The sequence below is a fragment of the Antedon mediterranea genome, chromosome 3 (genome assembly GCF_964355755.1).
Source record: "Antedon mediterranea chromosome 3, ecAntMedi1.1, whole genome shotgun sequence".
Classification (NCBI taxonomy): Eukaryota; Metazoa; Echinodermata; class Crinoidea; order Comatulida; family Antedonidae; genus Antedon; species Antedon mediterranea.
The window spans coordinates 31,813,544-31,828,982 of NC_092672.1; the positions used below are offsets into that span (position 1 = coordinate 31,813,544).

Consider the following 15,439-nt stretch of genomic DNA (forward strand, 5'->3'; position numbering starts at 1 on the left):
GTATATGTGTTGTTCTAAAACTACGGACAATTCCTATTCAGGGGACACTTTGTTGGATCTATAGCATGTCAATTCAAAATTCAATAAGCCCTTCTATACGGTTGATTATTCAACACGTTGAAAAGTTTCAGAAAAACGGACAGAAATTTGAGTTGAGTGCGAGGCTACTTATAACGAAAACATTTTTCAAAGCTCACATAAAACAATTTACAACAAATCTTGGGAGAGCTTCATAACGCCATGTAACCTCCTCAGCATTTCCGATAAACTAGATCGAGTACTACTCTAAAATCCATTGCATCCGCATCGATAATTTATTCTAAAAATACATAAAACACACACTTTCGGGTTTATAGGCCTAAGTTCAAAACAGTAGACGCGCGCGTACAATAGTTATCGGATTTTGAACGCGCACGCGAAATGATGTCTATCTTCTATTCATGAAATAGCTTACGATCTCTATGTTTGTCAATTAAAGTTAATAATTAGATAATTTTTCAATTTCTAAATGTTTATAAACGAGATTACACACAAGCGAAATTAAACTTCCGTCAACTATAGAGGGCGGCAAAGTCATATTTCATAAGTACATGCTTTGTATAAACTATCATTAAACTGGGAAGTACTATCTAGTAATTAATAGTAGTACACATAGTGTGTGTATTATTATTAAATATAAAATAATAAAAAGTATCTACATTTTTTATTCTGTCTCTTTTATATGAACCTTTTCATTACAGTAAAACATTATTATGGAATTAAAAAAAAAACAAGTGTGGTCCTGTTGAAACTATTTAAATTCAAAACTACATTGCACACACACGCTTATAATAAATGGAATTTTCGATTATATTATACAATGAGAAAACTAAAAGAAGCAGATAATACAACTGCGCATGACCGTCACCTCTCGTGTGTGTGACTACTACAAAGTTGTAGAAGTTAACGCACAACCGCAAAATGTGCGCGCATGTACGTTACGCTTCATTGCTTCTTAGTTTCAGATGCCGCATTATGCAACCGAAAATGTATCATTATCTTCACTACAATAAGTAGAGCTATTCTACTATCAACCAAATTTAACATACAGCAAATAAACACACGCAACATTAACACATTGTGGCATTTTAACTCCAGCCAATAAATCACAAAATAATATTTAAATCGCAACTGTAGTTGTAGGGCAATTTATGGATACACAAGTGCCCGAAGAAAACCCTTTCCAGACCTACAAACCTAATCCTAGATATGCCTATGCCTATGTAATAAAATAAAACTGCACAATATCCATTTTGGTTATTTACAATATATTACATTGAAGATACAGCTAAGTTTTATATAGTGTCATCATGGGCCTGTAAATTAGTTTGTAGGTCCATGGTGTCATGATGAATCCATGGGATACTATTCTAACAATATACAAAGCTTTCACATAATTCATAATGATTTTTATGTTACCAAATAAACAATATGAAAAATATTCTAGTCTACAAATGAACAAAATAAATGCCTTGAATTTTGAAATCAAAACAATTGTATGCAAAGTGTATGTGTGTTTGTAATCTGTGACCCTTGTTTAATCTTGAGAGGCTGTTATGTATTGTATTTCTGTATCTATGAGATCATGGGTAATTAGTGGAGATATAGGTACAAAATGATAAGGTAGATGTATTGTTAGAATGTTTAATTTGATCAGGTACATAACTTACAGCAGAAAGATACATTGTGTTAAAAGGGTCAATAAACCTTTTATACAGTAAGCTTGGTTTGACCAATCACAAGCGATGGATTTTTCAAACTGTTTTCATTGGCCAACTCTACGTCTCTAAACCTTTATGGCTTTATTTAACCACTGTGTTTACAGTACTTTGTTTAGTACGATCATGGAGAGAAGTGAGCAACACATTGCCGAAGAATTCCTTCATTTCTGTCCAACACCATCTCACAAATCTGGTTGTCTTGTCTTTCTAATAACTACACAAGAGAGACATTGATAAGAAAAATTTCCGAAGAATTCCTTCATTTCTGTCTTCCATACCATCTCATAAATTTGGTTCTCTGATCTTTCTACAAACAAGTGACATCAGAACAACATATTGTCAAGGACTACCATTTTCCTTGCTGTCCTCCATACCGTCTCACAAATCTTGTTCTCTGATCTTTCTACAAACAAGTGACATCAGAACAACATATTGTCAAGGACTACCATCTTCCTTGCTGTCCTCCATACCATCTTAAAAATCTTGTTCTCTGATCTTTCTACGAACACAAGTGACATCAGAACAACACATTGGCAAGTAATACCTTTATTGCTGTCCGCCAGTGTCTAACAAATCTGTATAATAACTGGTGGCTACTGTATGTGCATTCTGCAGTTCTGCGGCATATTTTAGGTGTGGCGTCAACTTACTTTATACGACGAAGGAATCAAGACGAAGAAGTAGTTCTACAGACAGATGCATTGCCTGAAAGCTGAGCACAAGGATCTTTGTGTTACAACTTTGTACATAGGCGTCGTCAGGCTCTGTGAACTCCCCCCTTTTTTCAATCACAAATAATACATATTTTTTATTTTGCAAATTACAAGAAAATTAACAGATTAGAAAAGAAATTTCAATAAATCAGAGAAATTGGCTCACATGGGAATTCATTATGATACTTGATGGTAGTTTAATCAAAATTTAAAAATGTTTCTAATATTCCTGGCGACGCCCATGCAACTGTTGTTTATAAAAAGACATTGAATAAGCAAAATTTCTGAAGAAATGGAATAGAGAGGTTTACAAGGTGTAAAATTGCATTGTATATACTATAGTCGTAAGGGTAATTTCTGATTCGGTTTTATGTACACATCCTAAATCTTTGGAAAGAAGAAGATAGGAGCGTTGGAGATTCTCAGAAGTTATTGCATCTTTCTGGAAATCTTGGCAGGAAATTCCAATTTCATATTACAAAATTCACACCTCTAAAACTGATCTTGGTCTCTTCATAGTTTAGGCTTCTTGATATTTACTTTACAGGTTTCAAAATGAATCCATAGAAAAAATATTCAATTTATATTTAAAAAAGGTTGATGAACTTGCGATTCATACCTCAATACCTTCCATCTAAAACCTTCTTTCAAAAGCTACCGGTTAACTCTTCTAGACATTATTCCAATTGGTTGTTTAGGATCTGTAACGCTTTTTAAACTTTGATGGGTTTCTATAACTGCAACAACTTTAGGTTTGTGGGTATCACTACCCAAGAGAAAATGGCTATACCCCTACCCAAAATAGAGTTAAAACAATTTAATATACAACTTTCTTCCCTTTAAAACATTTCTTTACAAAATTTAATCTTACATATGTAAATGGCTAGTAAATAACTAGTTTTTAGATTGAAATATAATCCTTCTAGATTGAAATATAATCTTTGTTTGATATATAATCTTTCTAGATTGAAATATAATTTCTAGATCGACATACAATCCTTCTAGATTGACATACAATCCTTCTAGATTGACATATAATCCTTCTAAATTGACATAATCTTTTTAGACTGAAATATAATTCTAGATTGAAATATAATCCTAGATCAAAATATAATCCTCATTCCTGTGAAATATTTTTTAGTACATATTTAACTGTATACGCAAATGCTGCAAAACCTAATATCACCAGAACATTGGCTAGCGCACCTCCCACAATACCTTGTGGCTCTTGGTTGTTTATCGGTGGCTGGCCCATTGGATTGTGGGATGTGTTAGCTATCGTTCGACTTGATGAGATTGACGACTGCATGCTGGCTTTAAGTTCCTCCTCTCTTTTTTTTAACTCGCTCTTAATTTCCTGAAAAACAAAGATATATTTAAATACACTGGACTGGCAAATAAAAAACCTGTTATTCTTGCTAAAAATATTTTTTTACTGGAGGGTAACCTTAACCTCTGGCACAAACTTTAAGTGACAAAACAAATGTGCTAACAAATCTGTATTTTCTACAACTAATAACTGGTGATGTAGCTATGTTCATTCTGGAGTTGTACGGAATGTAATGTACCCATCTATGGACAAGATACTGTGCCACTACCATATTTAGCCACATAACACCTTTTTTGTCAAACTAGTTTGATAGTATAGACAGAGCTTTAACAAAGTAATATTTTAATGTAAAAGGCTGGTATGTTTGACTGCATTTTCATCTAGAATAAACGCAACACAAATAAATCTCTAAAGAGTAGACAGGGGATGGATTGTCCAATCATATTCAACTTTAGGAGCACTTGTATGAAAATCAGGATTTAGTGACACAGCAAAGAGACAGATAACAGTTAATAGTAGTAGTTTGACTTTGTGGGCAAAGGCCAACTCGGACAGCGTCGTACGACGAGCCGTATCATCGGGAGAAAATTGAACATGCTTAAAGTTCTTGTGACGACCTAAAAACTACGCCCGACGCTATTTTGGGATTCAACTTGGACAGCTTCAACAAGTCAAGATGTCACGACTCATGTATGAAGCTGTCTGATTTGGCCTTAACAGATATCATAACAATTAGGCTTACCTGTGTGATTCCTGGAAACAGTTCACAAAAAATTGCATTTTTTATGTTAAAGGCTCCGCTTTGAGCCGACAGTTGGCGTTTCTGAACAAAATTGAAATTATAAAGATATTTTAGAACAAAAACAAAGGATTTAATCTCTTGAAGTCAAGAAGTCATTATATTATAATCCAAGTAAAGTTAACTAAAACGCTGGCTACACTACCCAACTTCATGTGACAAAAAATGTGATGTTCCCATATGAATATGATGATATCATATTACTACTACATTTGGGCACATCACACTTTATTGTCACATAAAATTTGATAAATTGTAAACAGAGCTTAAGGGGGGAGTTTGTTCAGGATTGTTGTCATGAACGCATAACAGTACTTACTGTGTAATCAGACGTTTCAATGCTGCCCAGAGTAGGAATTGTTTCTACCATAAAACTGAGGAGGCCTGTTAGGATCGTTGACACGGACCATGCTGGGTTCCACGTGTCGGGATGAAAATCACTAATTGATAGACAAAGTCTACAAAAAAAAAAGATAAATAAATAAATCAAGCTTTCTCCTAATTTATAGATCATATCTTATACCTCTTTCACATTGGCTAGCAAAACTCTGGAGTCTATACACACACATCAGGATGTTAACATTCATCAGGATGTTAACATCTTCATATTGTATGGTGTTTGTTAAGCAATGTGAAAGGGGTACTGTAAAATGAGAAACGTTTGCATGCATTACATTTTTGTTTGCCGCAAACAATTGAAGTATTGAGTACGTAAAATACAGTACTAAAAGCACTTTTTTTACTAATAAAGCGATAGCTGTTTGGTTTGCTTTATTGCGTACTGTCGGTAAACACAAACGATGTCGTATTCTTATTATTAAGTTAAGTACTGTACAATAATGCCTAGGCGTGGTCAACAATAATGCGTTACTGTATTAGTACAGAGTACATGCATTGTAACATGAAGGATTGACATGATCTTGTAACCGTATTTACTTGTACTTTATTTTTCAAAATCCTGAATGTTTTATGTCACGAAAATGGACGATGTAACGATTCGCAAAAGTTTCTGGTTTACAGCATTTCCACCAACAAACACCAGAATTCCCTCTTTCGCGTGGACACTTTCCAAGGAATGCAAGGACAGGAAAAATAGGTTTTAACACTATCATCCACTATTTAGGATACTAGTTTATCTTATTAGCTCTATCTACACTATCAAACTTTACTTTATGTGACAAACAAATGTGATGTGCCCATATATGGACATGATGATGTCATATTACTACCATATTTGGACATATTACCAACATATTTAGGCACATCAAAAAACCAGTTTGATGGTGTAGACAGAGCCTTAGGAAACACCCCTATAGATAAAAAGGGCATACTTTAGTAGGTACTAAAGGTGTCCCTTTAATAGAGTGTCTACTGTGTAATGCTTCAGCTGAATCACAAAGTGCATTTACCTTGTGTTGCACTTAAATCGTCCATTTGGTGTTATCATAAAGATACTTGGTGGTTTAAATGGAAATTCCTTTGGGAAAAGTAGTTTTCCATGGTAAAAACCTCCTTCATAGGGAGTGTTCTCAGGTCCTAATACCACATAGTGCCTAGAAGAAAATAAAAAGGGAAAACAATTAAAAATAATAATCACTTACAGAGTTAAAATCTCATTGAAATCCAGATTATGAAAGAATTTAATGAAAAATGTATCGATTGATAGAATACTTTTGTGATAACTATTACTATTTCAAATATTCACATTGAATCGAATTTCATATTTTGTAGATTGATTATAATCTTTCCATAACAAATGCAACATTTTATTACTGTACAGTGAAACACTGAGACTTAAATTATAACTTATCTTTATTTCTTAATTGTTGATAAAATAATGTATACGTATGCCGTTTATAATAATTGAGCACCATCTAACTAACTGTTTTCTCTCTAGTACAACCTGTTTCTGATTTTGTTTTTATGTTTGTTTTCTTCTTCAATGCAAACAAAAAATAAAGCTTCATTTTGTATTGTATACAGTAAAACCCAGTCCTTTGGGACATATCATCCCTATTCACTTTCACAAGAAAAAAATAATTAAAAGTATAACTAGACATGAAACTCGTCACTTTGACGAGTTAGTTATCCGCTCGACAAACGCCACGTGCACGTCATACGTTACAATATTGCGCACAGAAAAATATTAAGGCATTATGACCTGAACTGAAGAATATGATATGTTGTTATTTCTGAATTCTGTTATTTTGTGTCATATAGTATACACAGTACAATCTGTATACATATCACAAACAGTGTAAAATAGGTGAAATTACGGGACCCGTATTTTATTGTAATTTTTAACATCTTGACGGTTTCAAAATGAAATGCAAAAGTAGAAATTTCAGAATGAAATTATCTCAGCAACAACATATTAACGTGTAGAAGAAATTTGAATACGTGAAATATTGATGCGCGCTCTTTTAAATGTAATGAAATATAATGCAAAAGATGAAAATACGACTTTTTTTATTTAACTGGCCATATGATGACGTCACGACATTCAATTGGCACAATTTACACATGATTTTGTATCTACAATACAATAGCTTCCTGAAAACGTTTTAATCGTGATTATCACATTTTTCAATATTTACTGTAAAGATGAAATTAATGACCAACGTAATTTAAATTTTTAGGCATGATGACGTTAAAAAAATTTAAAAAATTTTAATTCATGCAAAAGATAGTTGATTGACCTAGAATATATTAAAATCGGGGTGAAAATAGACAACGAATAAGTGGAGATGCGCTCTATTAAATGTGATGAGCTATGACGAAAGAGACAAAAATCCTATATTTTATATTCGCGTGGCCATACGATGACGTCACAATGTCCGGTTACCCATATTAATGCATGATCCGATATCTACAACTCATCAACTTCCAGAATATGTAATTAAAAAAAAGTTCTCCATGTAGTTTAGAATCTATGACTGTTTAAAAATAGGCATAATTTTGACAAATTTTTGAACTTTTTCACCAAAAACGCGTGCAAATTATGTAATTCGACGTGCTCGTATGACGTAATTTTAAGTCGAAATTGTTTAAAAGTTGGTAACATTACTAGAAAAGGCTGAAAAAACATAAATCACGCGAAAAAAATATGTTTTTAACGCTACGTGTGCACCGCGTGCGTAAAAATTTTCGCGCGCGTGGGAATTTTTGACATGCTCAAAATGACATGAAACGCATAGAAAGTTGATTAGAAGTTGATTTTTCGCATCCTAAAATTTTAAACGCACGTACGCGCGTAACTTTTTGTGAAACATGCTATTTTTAATCCATAGAAAGTTTGCGCTTGATATGACTTAAATTTTCACAAAGTGTCAAAACAAAATTATGTTTGGTTTTTAGTCTATGATCAATCATTGAAATTCATAAAATCGCGCGTACGTCACGTTTCGCAACTCTGACGTCATTCAAAAATAGGAGGTGCACAAGTTCACGTAAATGTCGATATGTTGACAAAGTTACGATATGTTCTGTTTACAAGTTTTAGAGAAACGCGACGCACAAAAATGACAGAAGGAAAGAAGTATAATACAGAACTAGATTTGAACTCGTCACTACGGACGAGTTAGGTTATCCGCAGTGCAAAAGCCACGTGCACGTCATACGTTAGAATAGTGCGCGCAAAAAAATAAAACGATTATGGCATTGAAAAATGTTAGTGCGCTCTCTATGTTGCGTCGCGTCTAAGTATATACGGTATAACACTATATACTGTATACGCACTACATACAGTGCAGAATAGGTGAAAATAAGTGACCAAAGTTATTGACGCATTTGAACATGATGACGTCATCACAATTTTTAAAATGGTGGATCATGCGAAAGGTAATTGATTGATCTAGACAATATAAAAAAATTGAGTGAAATGGAATAAGGATAAGTAGAGATGCGCTCTATTAAATTGACGAGCTATGACGAAAGAGAAAAAAATCCTATAATTTATATTCGGGTGGCCATACGATGACGTCACAATGTCTGGTTAGCCATATCAATGCATGATTCGAGAAAAACAACTCATCTACTTCCAGAATCTGAAATTTTAAATATTTTCACCTCGGAGTTTAGAATCTATGACTGTTTTAAAAAAGGCATAATTTTGACGAATTTTTGAACTTTTTCTTCAAAAACGCGCGCAAATTGTTCAATTCTACGTGCTCGTATGACGTGATTTTAAGTCGAAATTGATTGAAAATTGTTAAATGTACTAGAAAAGGCTGAAAAAACAAAAATCAAGCAAAAAAAAGATGTTTTTGCGCTACGTGCGCACGCGCGCGTAAAAAATATGCGCACGCGTGGGAATTTTTGAAATGCTCAAAATGACCTGAAACGCGTAGAAAGTTGATTAGAAATGAATTTTTCGCAATTTGAAATTTTAAACGCGCGTGCGCGCGTAACTTTATGTCAAACATGCCATTTTTAATCCATAGAAAGTTTGCCCTTGATATGACTTAAATGTTCACTAAGTGTCATTACAAAATGACTTTTGCTTTTTAGTCTATGTTAAATACGCGAAATTCATAAAATCGCGCGTAGCTTACGCTGCGCGACTCTAAAGTAAAAAAACGAGCTGTCCTGCACTTCTACACATAGAGGTAAATCTTCTGACAAAGTTATACGATGTAATGTTGATCAGAATTTGAGATACACGTGACACAAAATTTTGGGAAAGAAAGAAGAACTAGACATGAAACTCGTCACTTTGACGAGTTAGTTATCCGCTCGACAAACGCCACGTGCACGTCATACGTTAGAATATTGCACACAGAAAAATATTAAGGCATTATGACCTGAACTGAAGAATATGATATGTTGTTATTTCTGAATTCTGTTATTTTGTGTCATATAGTATACACAGTACAATCTGTATACATATCACAAACAGTGTAAAATAGGTGAAATTACGGGACCCGTATTTTATTGTAATTTTTAACATCTTGACGGTTTCAAAATGAAATGTAAAAGTAGAAATTTCTGAATGAAATTATCTCAGCAACAACGTATTAATGTGTAGAAGAAATTTGAATACGTGAAATATTGATGCGTGCTCTTTTAAATGTAATGAAATATAATGCAAAAGATGAAAATACGACTTTTTTTATTTAACTGGCCATATGATGACCTCACAACATTCAATTGGCACAATTTACACATGATTTTGTATCTACAATACAATAGCTTCCTGAAAACGTTTTAATTGTGATTATCACATTTTATTCTTACGAGGCATAACAGATTAAAATTTACTGTAAAGATGAAATTAATGACCAACGTAATTTAAATTTTTAGGCATAATGACGTTAAAAAAATTAAAAAAATTTTAATTCATGCCAAAGATAGTTGATAGATCTAGAATATATTAAAATCGGAATGAAAATGGACAACGAATAAGTGGAGATGCGCTCTATTAAATGTGATGAGCTATGACGAAAGAGACAAAAATCCTATATTTTATATTCGCGTGGCCATACGATGACGTCACAATGTCCGGTTAGCCATATTAATGCATGATCCGATATCTACAACTCATCAACTTCCAGAATATGTAATTAAAAAAAAGTTCTCCATGTAGTTTAGAATCTATGACTGTTTAAAAATAGGCATAATTTTGACGAATTTTTGAACTTTTTCACCAAATACGCGTGCAAATTATCTAATTCGACGTGCTCGTATGACGTAATTTTAAGTCGAAATTGTTTAAAATTTGGTAACATTACTAGAAAAGGCTGAAAAAACATAAATCACGCGAAAAAAATATGTTTTTAACGCTACGTGTGCACCGCGTGCGTAAAAATGTTCGCGCGCGTGGGAATTTTTGACATGCTCAAAATGACATGAAACGCATAGAAAGTTGATTAGAAGTTTATATTTCGCACGTTAAAATTTTAAACGCGCGTGCGCGCGTAACTTTTTGTGAAACATGCTATTTTTAATCCATAGAAAGTTTGCGCTTGATATGACTTAAATTTTCACAAAGTTTCAAAACAAAATTATGTTTGGTTTTTAGTCTATGATCAATCATTGAAATTCATAAAATCGCACGTAAGTCACGTTGCGCAACTCTGACGTCATTCAAAAATAGGAGGTGCACAAGTTCACGTAAATGTCGATATGTTGACAAAGTTACGATATGTTCTGTCCACACGTTTTAGAGAAACGCGACGCACAAAAATGACAGAAAGAAAGAAGTATAATACAGAAAAAAAATTTGATGAAACAGGACGATTACAAGGAGTTATCCGCTACTAAGCGGATAACTAATAACATAGAAAAAAAAAAAAAAGATCCTGACAATAACAAGGGGTTATCCGCCAAGTGCGGATAACCAAAAAAAAAAAAAATATGATGAAACAGGACGATTACAAGGAGTTATCCGCTACTAAGCGGATAACTAAATATATGCTTTAACAATTACCAATCCATATTCAGGAGACACTAGTATACAACGCAGTTGTTAATTGTATGACACGCTATAATATAAGACCCCTAGGAGAGGTGCGACATGGTATTCATAAGGTATGACAGTCATCTCAAGAGGGTCGTATAGTGGCTCATACAAATGACGCACCTCTCCCGGGGGTCGTAAAGTGCTTAAGGGACACTTTGTCATGTTCCAAGGGGTTCTCCTGTATACTGAAACCTAAAGACACTGGCCTACCATTCTAAAATATTTGTTGACATCGGAGCTGCTGTGATGTAAGGAACAGGATCCTTAATGATGCGGGCATAGTCCTGCTTGAGACGCGCAGTGGCGGTGGTTTGTTGGCGCCGACTCATGCTACAACTTTGCAATCATACAGCAAATCTACCACTTAAATGATTTCGTGGACGATTTTGACTCTGAAACAAGAACATAATTTTTAATTAGGATAATATTAAACATTTATTATTAATTATTATTTGTTGGTGTTTCAATCAATAAATTAATTTTTCTGTTTTTTTTTTCTATCATAAATAAATATGATTCACCATTCCATTGCACCAACAAATGGAAATATTAAAAATATTAATTATTAATATTATTCAAATTTTAAATACAACAAAAATTAATATTCAACAATACCCGACCATCATAATTAAGTAAGGCTCTTTAGTGTTAAGTTAGGCCATGGAGGTATCCATGGTTAGGCCTCCGGAGCAGGTCGCAGCCACGTACCGCCCACGTTCGTAAACCATTAAACAACCGGTGATAAGGAAGTAGGCCGGTAAGCTTAGAAAGCCACTGGTTTTAAACAGTTTTAATAACAGTTTATTGATTAATTCCTTAACAAAAAAACCATGTCAATAATACCTACGTTCGACAGACAAATATGATATCAACGACCAGGTTAACAGAATGGCATAAGTTGGTTGTTTTTTTCAATATTTGTGAACAAAATCATAGCTGTCTCGCCCGAAATGTCAACGTTCAGCCAGCTAGCTGCTAACTAACGTCGAATTCAATTTTACGGCATATCGCGTCGCATCTGTTGTAGATGCGTTTCATAAGTATATTATAAGAAAATGTAGAATTCCAAATCAGTTAAACGTTAGAAGAGTAAACAATAAGTATAGTTGTATTATATAACACTTTGAAAATTACAAAAGAAATACTTACCTTACGCCAAAAAAAAAACAAGGTTAGATAGTTTTCAATAGGGCGTGTGAAGAAATCCGTTATAAACGTTTTGTCGTGTCGATGTGACGATTTACAATACATTATCATTGCATCGCAGCTAAAAAAAATCCACATCACACAACGTATACACACACGTCGTACATCAGGAGTTGTCGTCGTGGGACGTATAAAACCTCTGTTTTTTTGTGTTTTTTGAACACGGATCTCTGTAAATTATTAGCTCTACAAAAATAAAATAAAAACATTCAGAATGTAATGCGACTTGGTATGCATTCCGTCGTCTTTAAATTATTGGCTGCAAATGCCGTGCGTATGCTAGGCTAATGATATTTACAGTTGGGTGTCCGATTTCGCGATACAGAAACGAATGCTGGCATTCCTGAGTCGTTTCGTTCCGAAAGAACACATTTAAAAAACCTAAACCCTATCAATTTAAATTGTTATTCATTGTAACTTCAGTTTTTTTCTTTTTTTTAACAGTTGATGCAAGTAATTTTGCCACAAGATGATCATCATAATAATATAATATTAATTAATTATTTTTAAAAATACTTGGTTTATAAACTTTTATTTTCAGGAGTACGGAGCTTGGTCACAAAATTTGAATTTCTGCTGAAAGAATGAAACCAAACATTGATGTACAGTGACGACAGTACACACTCGCACTAAAGATGAGGAGAAGACAAAAACCCTTTTGGCAAGGCACCTCCAAGAGCCAACGGAAATGGCAACTAATTCTGTTAGCCCCACCAATCATAACATTCGTTGTGTTAATGTTGTACATCAATAATAACTCATTTAACGCCACCGACTGCAGTTGTTCAGAATCACTTAAAATAAAAGAAAATAACATTAAAAAACTAAGTGCATTTCTTGTGGTGCTTATAATGACAGGACCAAATTTTGTTGAGAACCGACAGGTTATAAGAGAAACGTGGTTGAGTATTTCTTCGGACGATGTTCTCCCGCGATTCGTGATTGGAACTGCAAACCTACCAGATGATCAAGTTATGGAATTAACTGCTGAAAATGAACAATATCACGATTTGTTGCTTTTAAAAAATCATGAAGATTCTTATAATTCGCTAACGTACAAACTTATAAAAATGTACGAATGGTTAGACAAAAATGTTGAATATTCATATGTTTTAAAAGCAGATGATGATACATTTGTTCAATTAAATTTACTCGTGGATGAGCTAAAAAACAAACAACGAGAACAGCTGTACTGGGGTTACTTCGACGGGCGCGCGCACGTACATAAAGCTGGAAAGTATGCCGAAAAAGATTTTAAACTCTGCGATCGTTATCTACCGTATGCGCTTGGAGGCGGTTACATACTATCAAAAGATATTGTTAGTTTTGTTGCGCAGAATTCAAAGCAATTAAATGTTTATAATGCGGAAGATGTTTCGCTTGGTTCGTGGGTCGCGGCCATAAAAGTGAACAGAATCCATGATGTTAGGTTCGACACCGAATATAAAACACGGGGTTGTAATAATCAATATCTCATCACGCATAAACAAAGTCAAGATGATATGCGAAATAAACATTTTAATCTTTTAACGACGGGAAAATTGTGTGAAACTGAAGTGCAAACAAGATTATCCTATGTTTATGATTGGGACGTTTTACCTTCGTTGTGTTGTAAAAAGGCAGAAGGAACGCCATAAACTGTTTATAAAGCTCTGTCTACCCTATCAAACTTTATGTGACAAAAAAATGTGATGTGCCCACATATGGACATGATGATGTCATATCACTACCATATTTGGGCACATCACACTTTTTTTTGTCAAACTAGTTTGATAGTTTAGACAGAGCTTAATAAAAGGCCAGTTCAAACTTAAGTTATGTACCTAGGTAAGCTGGTTTCATAGGTCAATTATCGCTAACTTTAGTGGTTGGGTCACCAGATTACTCAGGTAACAAACTAAGTCTAAACAAGCCCTATGTTTTCCCTTTTTATTTAAATGGTGCTATGCTTTGGTATTCTATTTTTTTTAAGGTTATTTATATTTGGGATAAGAAAGTTTTTTATAAAATCAAAGTTATGTTGTGTGCTAGCTATCTAAAATATATTTTAATGTGCATTTTAATATGGGATGGGAGTATGTAATCATTTTCAACTTATAAATTTTATTGTAATGTACTGTTTTTATATCTATATTTCTGTAGCCTGTCTATCCTCGTGTGTGCTAGCTATCTAAAATATACTTTAATGTGCATTTTAATTTGGGATGGGAGTATGTAACCATTTTCAACTTATAAATTTTATTGTTGTAAAATGTATTGTTTTTTTATATTATATTTCTGTATCATCCTCTCCACTTTCCCACCAAAAATAACATTTTCCAAGTTCAAGAGAGAGGAATGGACGTTACAAATAAATTAAATCATAGCTTTTTATTTAAAAAACAGATTAAAATACATGTTTTTCCAAATCTAATAAATCAAGCAATAAAAGTATTTGTAATCTGTTTGAAATAACAATTGAATTATAGTTTTGCAATACAATTCACATTTAGAACAATACAATATAACTGTATTATTATTACTACAAACAACTGGTGTTTCTCATGGAGATATTTAAAATAAATTCAAGCATTGTGATTAAAATGTTTGCCTTCTCCCTCAGCCCAATAAAATCAAGTGTTACAATTCTGAACAGATTATTAAAAAATCTTTTTAAAATTACAATGAATTTTTTTTAGTATTGCATAATTTATAATCACTATTTAAACAGAAAACAGTAGTATTAATATTTTACAACTGTTTTTTATCAGTTATTTATAGTTTTTTAAATATTAAAATACAGACATTTATAATTTGCCAACATCAAAGGCACAATGAACAAATTCACCAAATAAAAAAAGGGGAATTAACCAAATTAAAAAAGGGGGATTTAAAAATGTTTTTATTTAAAGATTGGGGAAAATAAAGAGGTAAAGATTGATTCTATGCACTTGTTTAAAGTATCAGTAACATCAAGTATTGTCTAGTTCTGTAGGAAATGGTGACTTTTTTTACTATAGTCAATGGATAAGCTACTGTACACAACTTTAACCAGGCATAATGGTTCCTCTTCATATCTTGGTTATCTTATTTATTTTATGGATCATTTTTGTGTGTAAAGTGCGTATAAACATTTTATTAGGTGCTATATAAGACTACCATTATTAATCAAATAGGGAGCTTTTAATTGTG

General features: G+C 33.2%; 2 protein-coding genes across 3 annotated transcripts; one reads left to right on the forward strand and one right to left on the reverse strand.

Annotated features, from left to right (window-relative positions):
• Window positions 1-688: 688 nt before the first annotated feature.
• On the reverse strand, window positions 689-12,036 carry LOC140045223 (ubiquitin-conjugating enzyme E2 J2-like). Of its 2 annotated transcripts, XM_072090042.1 has the most exons (7): window positions 11,910-12,036; window positions 11,273-11,454; window positions 6,012-6,155; window positions 4,922-5,060; window positions 4,546-4,626; window positions 3,692-3,830; window positions 689-2,472 (listed from the first exon to the last, which is right to left on the reverse strand). In XM_072090042.1, exons 2-7 carry the CDS (start codon window positions 11,389-11,391, stop codon window positions 2,447-2,449), a joined length of 648 nt encoding a protein of 215 aa, XP_071946143.1. In that variant the 5' UTR covers window positions 11,392-11,454; window positions 11,910-12,036; the 3' UTR covers window positions 689-2,446. The 2 variants fall into 2 exon arrangements, with proteins under 2 accessions (XP_071946143.1, XP_071946142.1); XM_072090041.1 differs by having other exon boundaries at window positions 689-3,830.
• A 323-nt stretch (window positions 12,037-12,359) lies between these two features.
• On the forward strand, window positions 12,360-15,400 carry LOC140045225 (beta-1,3-galactosyltransferase 6-like). The gene is made up of 2 exons (XM_072090047.1): window positions 12,360-12,497; window positions 12,810-15,400. Exon 2 carries the CDS (start codon window positions 12,904-12,906, stop codon window positions 13,903-13,905), a length of 1,002 nt encoding a protein of 333 aa, XP_071946148.1. The 5' UTR covers window positions 12,360-12,497; window positions 12,810-12,903; the 3' UTR covers window positions 13,906-15,400.
• The last annotated feature ends 39 nt before the right edge of the window (window positions 15,401-15,439 follow it).